Here is a 16,618-nt window from a genome sequence, read left to right on the forward strand (position 1 = left end):
AATAAATAAATAAAATCTTAATAAATAAATAAACAAACAAACCCATAATCTAACTATATGATATCTATGCAAGGCACAGTTTAGATTCAAAGATAGAAATAGGAAGAAAATAAAAGGGTTGCAAAAGATATCAAGAAAATCAAACAGAAGACAGCAGGAGCAACTTTATTAATACAATACTAAATAGACTTTAAGACAAAATTATTATAAGAGATAAAGACATTTTATGTTAAAATGTCAATCTGTCAGAAAGAAATAATTATAAACATATATGCACCTGATAATAGAGCTCCAAAATACAAGAAATAAAAAAATGACAGAATTGGAGGAAGACATAGATAATTCAACAATAATTGAAGACTCTTATGCCCTACTTTCAATAACAGAACTACTAGGCAGAAGATCAACAGGGGAATAGAATACTTGAATAACCCTCCTTATTCCCACTTATACAATAAATGAGCTACATTTCACATGATACTTTCAAGACTTAGCATTGTAAAGATTTCATTTCCACCTAGGTTAATCTGAATTAAACACAATCTCAGTAAATATGACACACAATCAACAGAGTGGAAGGCAACTTACAGAATCACATATATCTGAAATCACATATCTGAAAAATAGTTAATATCCAGAATATATAAAGAACTCCTAAAACTCAATAACAACAAAAACCAAATAACCCAGTGACAAAAACACATAAATGACTTTATAGAGATTTCTTCAAAGATGATGTAGAAATGGCCAATAAGCCATCTTTTGAAAGATGCTTAACATCACTTATCATTAGAGAAATGCAAATCAAAATGAGATACTGAGGCACCTGGCTAGCTCAGTTAGTAGAGCATGTGACTCTTGATCTTGGAGTTGTGAGTTTGAACCCCACGTTGGTTGTAGAGATTATTTAAAATAAAAAATATTAAAAAAAGACAATAAGATATCATCTCATACCCATTAGGATGGCTACTATAAAACAAGAGTGTTCATGAGGAAGTGGAGAAATTAGAACACTTGTCCGCTCTTGATGAAATGGTAGAATGGTGCACCTGTTATGGAAAACAGTATGAGGATCCTTAAAAAATTTTAAAAAGAACTGTCATATGATCCAGCAATAGCATTTATGGTTATATATCCAAAGGGTAAGGTCTCAAAGAGATATTTTCACACTCATATTTATAGCAGCATTATTTATGATAGCCAAAAGATAGAAGCACCCAAATGTTCACTGATGGATGAATGTGGTATGTATGTAAAACAGAACACTATCCAGCCTTAAAAAGGAAGGAAATCCTGTCATATGCTACAACATGGATGAAGCTTGAGAAGAGTATGTTAAGTGAAGCAGGCCAGTTGCAAAAAGACATACTGTATGATTCCACTTATATGGGGTATGTAAAGTAGCCAAATTTGGAGAAACAGAAAGTAGAATCGTGGCTACCAGGACTGGGAGAGGAGAAAATGGGAGTTGCTGCTTGATGGATACAGAGTTTCAGTTTTGCAGAAAGAAAAAGTTCTGGAAGCTTGTTGCCCAACAATGAGGATATATTTAACACTACTGAACTGTATGTTTTAGAATGATAAAGATAGTAAATTTTGTTAGGTGTTTTTTTTTTTTTTTACCACAACTTAAAAAATGATATCAGTAAGTAATTTTTTTTAAAAGATTTTATTTATTTATTTGGCAGAGAGAAATCACAAGTAAGCAGAGAGGCAGGCAGAGAGAGAGGAGGAAGCAGGCTCCCTGCTGAGCAGAAAGCCCGATGTGGGGCTCGAACCCAGGACCTGGGATCATGACCTGAGCCGAAGGCAGCGGCCCAACCCACTGAGCCACCCAGGCGCCCTCAGTAAGTAATTTTTTATGACCTAGACAATCTGACTATACAGTTAATATAAAAAATAATTAAGGACAGTTGGCGGGACACCTGGGTGGCTCAGTCGGTTAAGTATCCAACTTTTGATTTTAGCTCAGGTCACGATCTCAGGGTTGTTAGATCAAGCCCCATGTCAAGTTCATGCTTGGCACAGAGTCTGCTTGATTTTTTACCTCTGCCCCCACTACTTCCCCCCAACTTGTGCTCTCTCTCTCTCAAAAAGAAAAAAAAAAAGAATAAAAGAAGAGTTGAGAAAATTCTAAAACATAAGTGTAATTCAGAGAAGCACTAGATCTGTTACTAAAAGTGTTATAAATATTCAAAAATTAAAAAGCATTGTACTCCCACATAAATAAATAGAATAATGATATAGGATAGAAAGTCCAGAAATGCAAATAATTGCATTTAGAATACAACATGGGTGATATTTACAATTGGTAGGGGAAAGATGGATTATTCAATAATTGTTGTTGGGACAACGGGAGCTATCAGAAAAAAATATAGGTGGACGCATATTTCTTTTTTTTTTAAAGATTTTATTTATTTATTTGAGAGAGAGAGAGAGAGAGAGTGAGCAAGAGAGAGAGCACAAGCTGGCGGGAAAGGCAGAGAGAGAGGGAGAAGCAGGCTTCCCACTGAGCAGGGGACCTGTGACAAAGGCAGATGCTTAACTGACTGAGCCACTCAGGTGTCTTAGGTGAACCCATACTTCCTAACTTTAACCAGAGTAAATTCCGAATGGATGATTTCCTCTTCCAGTATTATGGTAGACTACATATCTTTAAAGTGCCTTCCTGGGGCACCTGGCTGACTCAGTCAGTTAAGTGTCCAACTCTTGATCTCAGCTTAGGTGATCTCAAGGTTATGAGTTCAAGTGCTGCACTGGGCTCCACAATGGGCATGGAATCTACTTAAATAATAAGTAAATGAATAAATAAATAAATAAAGTGCCTTCCCAATATGACCATATCCTGAAGTTTTAGCCAAAAGTAAGGAAAATCCAAGGATTTAAAAAAAAAAAAAAAAAAAAAAAAGAGAAACCAAAAACAAGAAGTTGAAATCTAAGTGGGAGCTATGAACTATGAGCTAGCACAAATATTAGGGTTGTACTGGTGTCAAATGGCAATACGAACACACTGGGATGGAGAATAGGGACCACTTCAGATGAGGTCCCTGAATCCTCTGAAGATCCTAGAAAGGTCTCAGTTTGGTAGCACTGCCTCCTCCTGGTAGAATCAAACAAATCCTTCCAGAGGAAAGCATAGCCTGTTCTAGTTCTGATGTGATTCAACCAAATGTGAGCTAAAATAAGATAAAATAATCACTACCACAATAATAACAACAAAAACATCTAAAAAAGAAACAAGCCATCACAAATAAGAGTCAGCAGAAGTAATGAACAATAGCTATAGAACCCAAGGACTTCTGATACTGGAATTATCAAGTACTGAATGTAAAATAACCACAAACATTTTAAAGAAACAAAAAGTTAATTTAAAAAATTAGTAAGCACCAAGAGACACCCCCCCAAGTAACCAGACATATTTGAAAAAGAACTAAATAAAACTTTTAGAAATGGAAAATAAAATCACTGAAATTAGTAGCTCATTGGATAAATTAAACAATAGTTTAGATACAGCTAAAGGGAATTAGTGAGTGAGGAGATGAATAAAAAAGAATTACCCAGGATGCAGTACAAAGAGAAAAATAGGACAGACATACACAATTGTTTAGGATATGTGGAGGATAGGATTAAAGGTCTAAATTGGAGTCTCATTTAAAGTGCCATAAGGAAAAAATAGGACGAAACCAAAGAAGGAGATGGACCATATTAGACTCTTAACTGCAGGAAACAAACTGAGGGTTGCTGGAGTAGAGGGCGGTGAGAGGGATGGGGTGGCTGGGTGATGGACACTGGGGAGGGTATGTGCTATGGTGAGTGCTGTGAATTGTGTAAGACTGATGAATCACAGACCTGTACCCCTGAAACAAATAATTCATTATATGTTAATTAAAAAAACGAAAGTACAGTTAGATATTTATAAAAAGTGCCATAAGGAGAAAAGAGAGAATACAACCAAGATGTAACATTAGGCAAAGGCTGAGCAATTTCTAGAAGTGATGAAAGATATCAATCCACAGAAACAAGAAGATCAACAAACTCTAAGCAGGATAAAAAAAATTCACAACCAGGCACATTAAAGTAAACTGAAGAACTCCAAAGACAAAGAGAAGGGGAACCTAGGCTGGCTCAGTGGGTTAAAGCCTCTGCCTTTGGCTCAGGTCATGATCCCAGGGTCCTGGGATCAAGTCCCACATTAGGCTCTCTGCTCGGTGGGGAGCCTGCTTTTTCCTCTCCTTCTCTCTGCCTGCCTGTCTGCCTACTTGTGATCTCTGTCTGTCAAATAAATAAATAAAAATCTTAAAAAAAATACATAAATCTTAAAAAAACAAAAAACAAAGAGAAGCTCTTCTATACAGACAGAGAAAAGAAAATTTGCTGGCAAAAGAATGACAGTTATGCTGCACTCTTCAACAGCAACAGTGGAAACATTTTCAAAGTGCTTGCATAGAGATGGGAATAGTGCCTGTTTCTACTAGCTAGACTTGAAAAACTCAGAGTTCATGGGGTATTGGGTTGAGTACTCAAGAAGGTCTTACTCGAGTAGTGGGGAATAATTAGTCCTAGATTGAGTATTGCTGTGGAACCATCTAATAAATCATGAGATCAAGACTCAAAAAGATCAAACTGTTCACAAGTAACTTAACTGCATCCCAGAACAAAGCTCAAGAAGATTTATGGGAATACAAAAATATCAAAAGCCCAAGAAGGAAAAATTCACAATGTCTGGCATCTAATTACAGACTGCCAGGCATGCCAAGATACAAAAAAATAAGGCCCATAATGAGAATAATCAATCAATTAAAATAGAATAGACACAGATATTAGAATTAGCAGAAAAAGTCATTAAAAATAATTACAACAGAATTTGGTAAATTAAAAAATTTAAGCAGAGATGTGGAAGATATAAAAAAATATACAAATCAAACTTGTAGAGATGAAAACTACAACATTTAAGATAAAAAATATATTGGAAGGGATTAACAATGGATGAAACAGGACCGAAGAAAGGATTAGTGAACTTAAGGCATGGCAGTAGAAACTATCCAAAATGAAAAACAAAACGAAACAAAATCCTCTAAAATGAAATGTAAAGTGAGCTGCAGGGACAACCTCAAGCAGTTTAGCATTTGTAATTGGAGTCGGTATTCCCAAAGGAGTGGAGAGGGGGATGGTGTACAGAAAAATACTTGAGAAAATAATGGCAAAAAACTGTCCAAAATGGGGCACCTGGGTGTTTCAGTTGGTTAACCCATCTGCCTTTGGCTCAGGTCATGATCCTAGGGTCAAGCCCCACATTGGGCTTCCTGCTCAGTGGGAAGTCTGCTGCTCCCTCTCCTTTGCCCTGTCCCCTGTTCACACTGTCTCTCAAATAAATAACTAAAAATCTTTTAAAAAAGCCTTTCCAAGTATAATGAAAACTGTACCCTCATAGATCCAAAAACATCAATAGCTCCAAACACATGAAATATGAAGAAAAACTATACCAAGGCATATCATAATTAAGTTGTTAAAAATGAATAATAAGGAGGGGCACCTGGGTAGCTCGGTAGGTTGGGCATCCAACTCTTGATTTTGCCTCTGGTCATGATCTCAGGGTTTTGGGATTGGGCCTTGTTTTTGTCTTTGTGCTCAGCACAGAGTCTGCTTGTCCCTCTCCCTCTGCTCCCCCACTCACTCTCTCTATCTCTAAAGTAAATAAATACAATCTTTTTTTTTTTTTAGCTTTTTAAAAAAAGATTTTATTTATTTATTTGACAGAGAGAGAGAGATCATAAGCAGGCAGAGAGAGAGAGGGGGAAGCAGGCTCCCGGCCGAGCAGAGAGCCCCATGTGGGGCTCGATCCCAGGACCCTGAGATCATGACCTGAGCCAAAGGCAGGGGCTTTAACCCACTAAGCCACTCAGGTGCCCCAAATAAATACAATCTTTAAAAAATGAATAATAAAGAGAAAAATATTAAAAGCAGCCAGAGATAAAAGACATGTTTATGCACAGAGAAACAAAGACAATGATGGTACCAGATTTTTCATGAGTAATGGAAAAGAGAAGACAGTTGAACAACACCTTAACAACAAAAGTTAACCTTGAATTCCATACCCAGTTAAAATACAAACAAATATTAAAGGATCCCCTTCAGATATAAGAAAAATGGAAATCTGGGTCTACAGAAAAGAATGAAGAGCAGTAGAAATGGTACTACATAGGTAAATGTATATTTTTCGTATTTTAAAAATTTCTAAAAATAATTATTTAAACAAAAATATCCATGTATTATGGATTTTTATATCATATAAAAATAGAATTCTTGGGATGCCTGGATGGCTCAGTCACTGAGCATCTGCCTTTGGCTGAGATCATGATCCCAGGTCCTGAGATTGTGCCCCGCATTGGACTTGCTGGTCAGCGGGAGGCCTGCTTTTCCCTCTCCCTCTGCCCCTGTTTGTGTTCGCTCTCTTGCTGTGTCTCTCTCTGTCAAATAAATAAATAAAATCTTTAAAAAAATAGAATTCATGACAAGAATAGCATACTATACATGAAGTAATATAATTAAAAGTAGACTACACTAACCTAAAGGTGTGTACTTTAAGCCCTAAAGCAATCACTAAAGTAACAAAATAGTTTGGCTAATAAGCCAACAAAGGAAATAAATGAAATAATTAAAAAACAACTGAATAATCTAGAATCTGTAGTGATATCACCATTCTCAGTTCTGATATTGGCAAACTATGTCATCTCTTTTTTTTCTGATCAGTCTGGCTATAGGTTTAACCATTTTATTGATCTTAAAGGAACAGCTTTTGGTTTCATTGATTTTCTCTATTGTTTATCTGTTTCCTGTTTATCTGTTTATTTGTTTCCTATTTTGACATTTATTAGTTCCTTTCTTCTGCTTACTTTTGATTTAATTTCATCTCCTTTATCAGGTTTCCTCGAATGAAAGCTGAGGTCATTGATTTAAGATTTTTTAGCTATGACATAAAAAGCATAATACATAAAAGAAAAAATTTATAAACTGGACTTCATGAAAATTAAAAAACTTGTATTCTTCAAATAACACTGTTAGGAATGAAAAGACAAGTCACTGGGAAAAAATTTTTGTAAAATAGATATCGAACTTGTATCCACAATATATAAAGAACTCCTACAACTCAGTAATAAGAAAACAACCCAATATAAAGGGGGATGATGGTGGAATATTTGAGCAGATATTTCTTCAAAGAAAATATATGGATGGCAAATAAGCACATGAAAAGATGTTCAACATTGTTAGTCATTAGGGATGTACAAATTAAAAATCACAATGAGATACCACCACATACTTACTAGAATGGCTAAAATTTTATTTATTTATTTTTATTTATTTTTTTTAAGATTTTTATTTATTTATTTGACAGATCACAAGTAGGCAGAGAGGCAGGCAGAGAGAGAGAGAGAGAGAGAGAGGAGGAGGAGGCAGGCTCCCTGCTGAGCAGAGAGCCCGACACGGGACTCGATCCCAGGACCCTGAGATCATGACCTGAGCCGAAGGCAGAGGCTTTAACCACTGAGCCACCCAGGCGCCCCTAGAATGGCTAAAATTTTAAAAGATAGACTATTCTCATGCTGATGAGACTTCAGAGGAACTACAACTCTTATACACTGCTGGTGGGAATGTAAAATGGCACAACCACTTTGGAAATCAGTTAGGTAATTACTGATAAAGTTAAACATACTTTTACCATATGATCCAACCATTCTACTCCAAGGATTTTACTTAAGAAAAATGAATATGTTTGTCCATAAAAACACTTGTACATAAGTGTTCGTAAAGCTTTTATTAATAATAGTTATAAACTGGAAACAACCCAAATGTCTATCAAGAGATGATGGCACATACACAAAAACTGTTATATTCATACAATGGACAACCACTCAGGAATAAAAATAAATGAGCTATTGATACATGCAAAAACGTGGATGAAACACACAAAAAAAGATTACACTGAGTGAGAACACCTAGACCAAAAAAAAGCACACACTGTATAATTTCATTTATATAAAATTTTAAAAAAGGAAAACCAACCTATATTGACAGAAAGCAGAGAAGTTGTTGCCTGAGGATAGAGGTAAGGGGAGAGAGGGAGAGATTCCAAGGGGGCATGAGGAAACTTTTAGGGATGAAGGATATGTTCACTATTTTAATTGTGGTGATGGTTTCTTCAGTATATACATATGTCAAAACTTTTCAAATTGTATACTTTATGTGCATTTTAAAAAAGATTTTATTTATTTATTTATTTGACAGAGATCACAAGTGGGCAGAGAGGCGAGCAGAGAGTGAGAGGGGGAAGCAGGCTCTCCGCCAAGCAGACAGCCCGATGCAGGGCTTGATCCCAGGACCCTGGGATCATGACCTGAGCCGAAGGCAGAGGCTTAACCCACTGAGCCACTCTGGCGCCCGCTTTATGTCCATTTTATTGCATACTGATTACACCTCATAAAGTTAATTGAAAAATGAAGAATAAGGAAACACAACACTAAATATCCCGTGCATTGAAAAAGAAGTCATAACAGAAATTTAACAATCCTTGAAACTAAGTGGTAATAAAAATGTGAGATGTGAAAAGGTGAGATGCAGGAAAAGTAGTATTTTAAGGAAATATGACAGACTTAAATGATTGTATTAGTAAGGAAGAAGGTAAGCAGTTAATGAGCTAAGTATCTAACTCAAGAAATTAGGAAAGAACAAAATAAATCCAATGAATGAAGAAGGGAGAAAATAAAGATAAATGCAGAATTAATGTAATGCAAAGCAAACACACATTAGAAAAAGATTGATAAAACTTTAACTCTGTTTATATATATATATATATATATTTTTTTTTTAAATATTTATTCATTTGTGAGATAAAGAGAGAGCATGAGTAGGAAGGGCAGAGGGAGAAGGGCAAAAAGCCTCAAGCAGATCCCACGTTGAGTGTGGAGCCTAATGTGGGGCTCCATCTCATGACCCTGACATCATGACCTGAGCCAAAACCAAGAGGCAGACACTTAACCAACTATGCCACTCAGGTGCCCTGAAAACTGTTTTTAGAAGATGAATAAAAGTGACAAATTGCTGGCAAAACTTACCAAGGAGAAAGATATGCTGCAAACAATATCAGGAATGGAAAAAGTTCATAACTAAAAATACAACAGAGATAAAAAAATAAGAGAACATTACGGACAACTTTATGGAAATAAATTTAAAAACTTTGGTACAATGTACAAATTCCTTAAAAAATATAACTCACCAAAACAGAGTAAAAAAGAAACAGAAGGCCTGAATTGTCCATGACCATTAAAAAAAAAAAATGAGTCAACTGTTTAAAAATTCTCTCCTTTTCATCCCTAAAAACTCAAGGCAAATTATAACAAATTTTCAAGGAACAGATCATACAAGGAATAGATATATTCAAACTCATACAAATTCATCCAGCAAATAGTAAAAGAAAGAACATTCCCCTTTTAATTATTTGAGGCTGGTATATCACTAACTGTCAAACTCATACCTGGACATTATAAGACAATCACAAGCCAAACACTATTGAACATAAATGCAAAAACTCTAAAAATATTATTAACAGTGCAAATCCTGCAGCATATAGAGAATATAGTAAACCATTATCAAGTTAGGTTTATACCAGGAGTAATTCAGGATTAGGAAAACCATTAATGAAATTCACTACATTAATAGTTTGAAGGAGAAAGGCTATCTCATCAACTCAATACATACAGAGAAAAGCAACATGTAACATTCAGTATCCATTCATGATTTAAAAACCCCCAAAACAAAAATAGGTTACCAAACTTTTTTAACCTGATAGAGTATAGCTACCAAATGGCTACAGTTAACCATGTTTTAAATGGTGAAACATTGGAAACATTTTCTTTAAAATCAAACACAAGACAAGAATGCCATTGCCACTGCTTATATTCAATGCTGTACTTGAAGTCAGAGCAATAAAATAAGGGAAAAAAAGGGGGTGTGTGTCTGCATGACTCAGTCCATTAAGGGTCTACCTTCAGCTCAGGTCATGATCTCAGGGTCCCGGGATTAAGCCCCATGTCAGGCTCCCTGCTCAGTGGGAAGCCTGCTTCTCCCTCTCCCTCTGCCTTTCCTGCCAGCTCATGCTCTCTTTCTCACTCTCTCTCTCTCAAATAAATAAAATATTGAAAAAAAAGGATTGGACAGGAAAAAAAGTTATGGTTTGCATAAGATGGCCATCTATACAGAAAAAGCAAAACAAATATAAAGACAAAGATTCACATGCAAATATCAATTGCATTTCTGTACACTATCAAGTTAGAAAATATAACAAAAGATATAATTTGCAATTGCAACAAAATATAAATATAAACATAAATAAGCTGCCCATACACCTGAAAGGCTCATTCTCTCTTCAGATTCTTCCTCAAATTCCACCTTCAATTTGGCCTCCTGTGATCACTTTACTTAAAAATCACATTTGCCTAATCCCCAAATTCCTGACCAGTTTTATTTTTCTCTAGTTTTTCCACGTATCTTCTGACATTCTGACATACTTAGAATTATTGTTGTTGTCTATCTCCCCTGTGTCTTCTCCCTCCAGGAGAACAGATATTTTTGTCTGCTTTATTTACTCTAGTATTCTTAGAGCCTAGAGCAATGTCTTGTACATAGTAGATGCTCAATAAATATTTATTTAATGCGTGAATTAAATGAAACAAAGTTAAGTGCATGTGGCCTTTACTGAGAAAATTATAAACTTTACCGAAAGCATTAGAGAAAATATACATAAGTAGAGAGATAAACCATATTCATGGATAGGAAGACTCAGTAGCATAAAGATGTGAATTCTTTTCCAAAGTAATGTATAAGTTAACTGTAACATTAAGCAAAGCCCCAAAAAAGATGTGTGTTTGTGTGTGTGTGTAATTTTATAAGTGGACTCTAAAACTTATATGGAAACACAAAAGGTCCAAAAAATGCAATACTCTCCTCAAGAACAAGTAGGAGACTTGCGCTACACACTTGTTTATATCATTATTATAAAGCTATTGGGGTGCCTGGGTGGTTTAGTGGGTTAAAGCCTCTCCCTTCAGCTCGGGTCATGATCTCTGCTCAGCGGGGGGCCTTCTTCCTCCTCTCTCTCCACCTGCCTCTCTGTCTACTTGTGACCTCTGTCTGTCAAATAAATAGATGAAATCTTTGAGGAAAAAAAAAGCTATAGTGATTATAACAAGGTGATGTTGGCACAGGGATTATCAAATAAATCAAAGGAACATAAGAAATAGTCTAGAACCAGACCCACGAGTAGAAGGAAATCTGATTTAGAATAAATATAGTACTACAGTTCAGTAGGAATGGGTGAGCTACTTAATAAATGATATTACAATAATTAGTGATTCATGAGTAAAAATAATTACATTGATTCCTTAATTTATACCACGCCCCAAAATTAGTTCCACATGGATTATAAACCTAAATGTAAAATGAAAAACTGTAAAACCTTTAGAAGAAAATATAGAAGAATATGTTAATGACTCAGAATAGGGAAAGATTTCTTAAATAAAGCACAGAGTAAAAACCATGAGGGAAATACTGGTAAGTTCAACTACATTGTGATACTTGAAATATACTTTCCTGACAAAGGATCAGTACCTAGGATTTATGAAGATCCATTTAAATCAATATAAAGCCTCCAAACAATTCAGCAAGAAAAATGGGCAAAAGACTAGCATACACTTAGGGGCGCCTGGGTGGCTCAGTGGGTTAAAGCCTCTGCTTCGGCTCAGGTCATGATCCAGGGTCCTGGGATCAAGACCCACATCGGGCTCTCTGCTCAGCGGGGAGCCTGCTTCCTCCTCTCTCTCTCTGCCTGCCTCTCTGCCTACTTATGATCTCTGTCAAATAAATAAATAAAATCTTAAAAAAAAAAAGACTAGCATATACTTAGTAGGAGAAGTAAGGCAAATACTAACAAACAAACAAAAAAAGATGCTCAACCTACATTAATAATCAAGAAAATGCAAATTACGGTGCCCACAAAAGTCCCTGTGTGGCCACTAGACTGTCAAACATTATGAAGTTGGACATTAGGAAGGGCTGGTGAGGAGGTGGAGCCACAGGAACTCAGTCAGTCTAGATGGGAGCATTGCTCAGGACAACCATCTTGGAAATGGTCTGACATTGACTCCTAATGTTACTCATGGGCACACCTTATGACCTGGCAGTTCCAGTGTTAGGTTTACATCCTAAACACACACTTGTACCTGTTCAAATCATGAGAGACAGACAAGAATGTTCAGGGCAGTTTTGCTTATAATAGCAAAAACAAAGTACAACCAACTATAAATATAGCAACACAGAAAAATCTTAAAAATATAATGCTGAATTGAAAAAGAACATTTTAGAAGACTACTACAACATAATATCCTTTTTATAAAGTTAAAAACAAGCTCGACCAGACATAGTGTTTACAATATGTCGTAAATTATTTTTTAGAGTTGTGCGTGAACACAGAGCTCAATTTACTGATTATCTTTAGGAGAGGGGTAGGCAGTGGTATGAGATGGTGAAGGAATATAGAGAGGGCTTCAGTAATATTTTTAATGTTCTAATTTTAAGTTTGTTGGTCAGTTCACAGGTGTACAATAATTATTAATGCTTCTCAATTTCCATTTCGTTGTATTTTTCTTTTGTATGTATGATATGAGACATAACAACTTACATATTTTTTCAAATGGACCAAATATTTAAGTGTAAACAATGAAACCATAAAAGGACCAGAAGAAACCACAGGATAAAGTTCTAAAAATAATTTTGGTGTGAGAGAGGCCTTTCTAAATAGGACAAAAATCGAGAGTACTTAAAAGATTGAGAGGTTGGGCAAGTTTCACTCTAAGAAAAGTTACAAGATAACAATCAACTAGAAAAAAAATTTTTGCAACTCATGTAAAGGGCTAATTTCCTTAAGATATACTTCTACAAATCAGTAACAAAAGCCAGTCCTTCATAGAAAAAGAAGCAAAGGAAACAAAAGAGTTCCAAGAAAAGGAAAAACAAATAAAATTTAGGTACCTAAAAGCATGCTCAACCTTACAGTAAGAGAAATGAAATTCACCGGGATACCACAGTTCACTTCGATGATGGAAAAAGACAAAAAAGTGTGGCGACCACTGCTTGTTCCAGTCATTTCTCAACCCCAAGGTCACTTGCCTTCACTCTGAAGATTTTCCTGCTGCATCACTATATATACTCTTGAACAATGATCCTGTCATAATTTGTGGTAATTTCAGTATGAACATAGATAGAGAATTCTTCCAAAACATTGTCCTCTGCATTCCGCGAGCATCTTTCCTCCACTGACCTCGTGTTTACCTTCCCTTGGCTACATCTTACTGATGCAATCTCCCCGAATAAGTCTACCTACAGACAACCCATGGTCTAACCATCCATCTTCTAACATCCAGCTCAACCCCTTTCTGGTACTACAACTTCAAAAATTGTTTGGCCCCATCAGAACCTACATTCCATTCATCTGGCCTTTTCTTCAATCTCCCATATCCTTCTCCCTATCCCTTAAATTTCTTGTTCCATTTTTGCAAACACCGTTTGCACATGCTTTTTACTCTCCTGCCCTCTCATGTCTCCTTGTACTCACCTGGCAAACCCTGATCTCTGCATACACACAGCCACTCACCTGTCCCGCACCTGTACTCTCCCACTGCTCAGCATGGCTGGAGAAATTTCTCACTTCAAATTCATGACCCCAAACCTCAGGCAGGCCCTTAGTGCTGCTTGGCAATCACACAACATTTCCATGGTCCACTCAATCTCTTGGACACCTGTTTTTGGCCCTAGTGTCTCCTTCACCATCTCCATGCTCAACTGTTGACCTGGCTTCCCATTTCATTGAGAAAACAAAGCAATCAGGAAATGGCATCTGCAAGCTCCCACATTGGGTGTCCTGATTTGCCCCCTTCTGGGCCCAGGCTCCCTGACTTCCTTGCTCTGTCCGTGGGTAGCTGTCTACACTCCCAGCTAAACCAGTCCTCGACCGGTGCATTGGATCCCATGCCCTTCGCTGGCTACGGGACATGGCTCCAGCAGTTTTCCTCTCCTGCATCATCATTCCCCTCTTTCCCACTGATTTTTCTCAGCATATGAAGAAGCTGTTCTTCTGGGCCTTACACTGTGCTCTTGTCCCCATTTATTTCTCTGATCCCTTTAGAGCAGAACTCCCAGAGTTCCTCTGTTCACTGCCTCCAGTCTCTCTTCTGTTCTCAGACAGCCTCCTACCAGACTTCTGCCCCTCCACTCTACTGAAATAGCTATTGTTGAGGTCACCATTGTCCCCCTCATTGCTAAATGTGATGGTCAAATTAGTCTTTTTATCATCTCCATGAGAACCATTTGTTGAAGTTGACTGTTTCCTCCTTTTTGGAATAGTTTCTTACCTGGACTTCTAGAACACCCCAATCCTCTGATTCCCCTTTTGCCTCCCTGGCCACTCCTTCTTGTTCTCCTTCACTGGCTCCATATCTCCATGGCTTCTAAACACTGAACAGCCCAGGATTCAGTTCTTGGACCTCATCTGTTTTCATTCAGCATTCATTCCCTTGATGATTTCATTCATTCAGATTTAGATATGCAGCCTGAACCTTTCCCTCGAGATCTGTACTTATGTTTTCACCTGCTTTTAATCCCCCGCACCCCGGATGTTTGCTAAGCATCTCAACACCAAACTCCTGATCTTCCTTGCTCCCAAACCTGCTTGTTCTGAAATCTCTTTCTCCTCAGTAAATAGGAACTCTGTCCTTCTAGGTTGATCAGGTCGGACACCTGGGATATCTCTGACTCCCCCTCCTTCTCTGTCACTTTGTCTCTCCTTCCATAACAAATCTTGTTAGTTCTGTCCACAAAATATATTCAATCACCTCCTGCCACCACCTCCTAACACCCCCTCTTTAACAGCCTCTACTTTCTCTCACCTGAATAACTGTGCTGGCTTCCTAATTCACCTCTGTGCTTCCATCCTTGCCTCCTACAGGTCATCGGCAACACACGAGCTAGAGTGATCTTGCTAAAATATAAATCAGGTCATTTCATTCTTCTCAAACACCCCCCTACCACCCCTGGCTTCCATGCCACTCAGAACAAAAGCCAAACTCCCTATAATGGTCTATATGCAACTTACATGGCCCTGTCTGCATGTCTTGCCTTCCTCTAACCCTTCTGTTGGTTTCCTGACACCATCTCCTCCTACAGTCCCCCTCACGCCAGTCACCTGAGCTTTCTTACTGTTCCTTAAACACACCAGGTCCGCTCCAGCCAAGAACATTCTTCCCCTGGGTTCAAACATGGCTCACTCCCTTCCTTCCTTCAGGTCTTGGCTCAGATGCCATCTTTTTAGGGAGGCTCTCTGTAAACATTCTAAAATTGCACGCCCCCCATTCCTGGGCACTTCAGATCCTTCCTGATGTTTGCCTTTTCTCCTTAGCTGTTACCACCATCTAACAGAATCTACGTTTCATTCATTCCGTTCACGTCCATCTCCCCTACTAGATTGTTAAGCCCATAAACACAAGCCTTTTGTCTTGGTTTTGATCAATGTTTAATCCACAGAATATAGAAGAGACCCTGGCATGGGGTGAATATTAAAAAAAATTTTTGTTGAAAGAATAACAACATCTCTAATCGCCCAGAGTGTGGACAACAGGCATTCTCAAAACTGCTGGTACCAATACCAACTGGTGTAATCTCCGCAGAGGGCAAACTGACAGTAACTATTAAAATTACAAACACACATCTCCTCTGACCCAGCAATTCTGCTGCTATAATATCCTTCTTATGAACGCACCTACGTGCAAAGTGACACAGGGACAAAGTAAGTCACTGCAGTATATTTGATCTCTGAAAAGGAACAAAAACGGCCAAAGCATCCAGCAACGGCAGACGACTAAAAGAAATTATAGTTCATCCATACCGTGGAATATTTTGCAGTAGCAAAAAAGAGGAAAGAGACTTCCTGTGTCCTGATATAACCTCCCAGATAGGCACGTTTCTTAGAGAAAAGGAAAGGTGCTGAAAGGTACATTTTGGACGCCAGCAATTTTAGAAACATAAAAGGAAAGGTACAAAAAGAATATGTATCTGTATTTTCTTGTCTATGGGCAGACAATGTCAAGAAAGATGGCCAAGAAACTGCTAACAAAAGCTGCTTATCTGGAGGGCAATGGATGGATGAGATGCCGAGGTGGCAGCCTTTTTGCTTTAAACTCTTTTAAACTTGAATTTTTGCTCCTGTGAATGTGCTATTAGAAGGAGAATACAGCAGGGTTTATGTTCTGATATGGCGTGATCTCTAAGACATATTGTTACAAATTTTTAAAAAACGAAATGGTACAAAAGTCCCTGGTACATAAGGGTGGGGTCTTCTTTTGTACCTTTTGAATTTTGTACCTTACCTATGCATTTGTTCTTCAAAGAGAAAAAATAATTTTAAAGAAGTCATGGTGGGAGAATGCATTTTACACCCATCACCTTGACAGTCCTGTGACTGACATGCACCAAGTATGTCCCCACTTTTCAATGGAAGGAAACGGAAGTGCAGAGA

General features: G+C 37.5%; 1 protein-coding gene across 5 annotated transcripts in view; it reads right to left on the reverse strand.

Annotated features, from left to right (window-relative positions):
* Window positions 1-16,618, reverse strand: part of EBF4 (EBF family member 4) — a 67,860-nt gene that overhangs the window by 36,343 nt on the left and 14,899 nt on the right. For 3 of the 5 annotated variants that reach the window (XR_007130163.1, XM_047746046.1, XM_047746044.1), the window contains exon 8: window positions 9,111-9,161. The exons of the other annotated variants lie outside the window; for them this stretch is intronic. Coding sequence is in view for 2 of the 3 variants with exons in the window: in XM_047746046.1 (XP_047602002.1) it covers window positions 9,111-9,161 (51 nt within the window). In the remaining variant the exon portion in view is untranslated. The remainder of the gene's footprint in view (window positions 1-9,110; window positions 9,162-16,618) is intronic. 5 annotated transcript variants of the gene reach the window in all.

This window comes from Lutra lutra, chromosome 9, assembly GCF_902655055.1.
Source record: "Lutra lutra chromosome 9, mLutLut1.2, whole genome shotgun sequence".
NCBI classification, from domain to species: domain Eukaryota; kingdom Metazoa; phylum Chordata; class Mammalia; order Carnivora; family Mustelidae; genus Lutra; species Lutra lutra.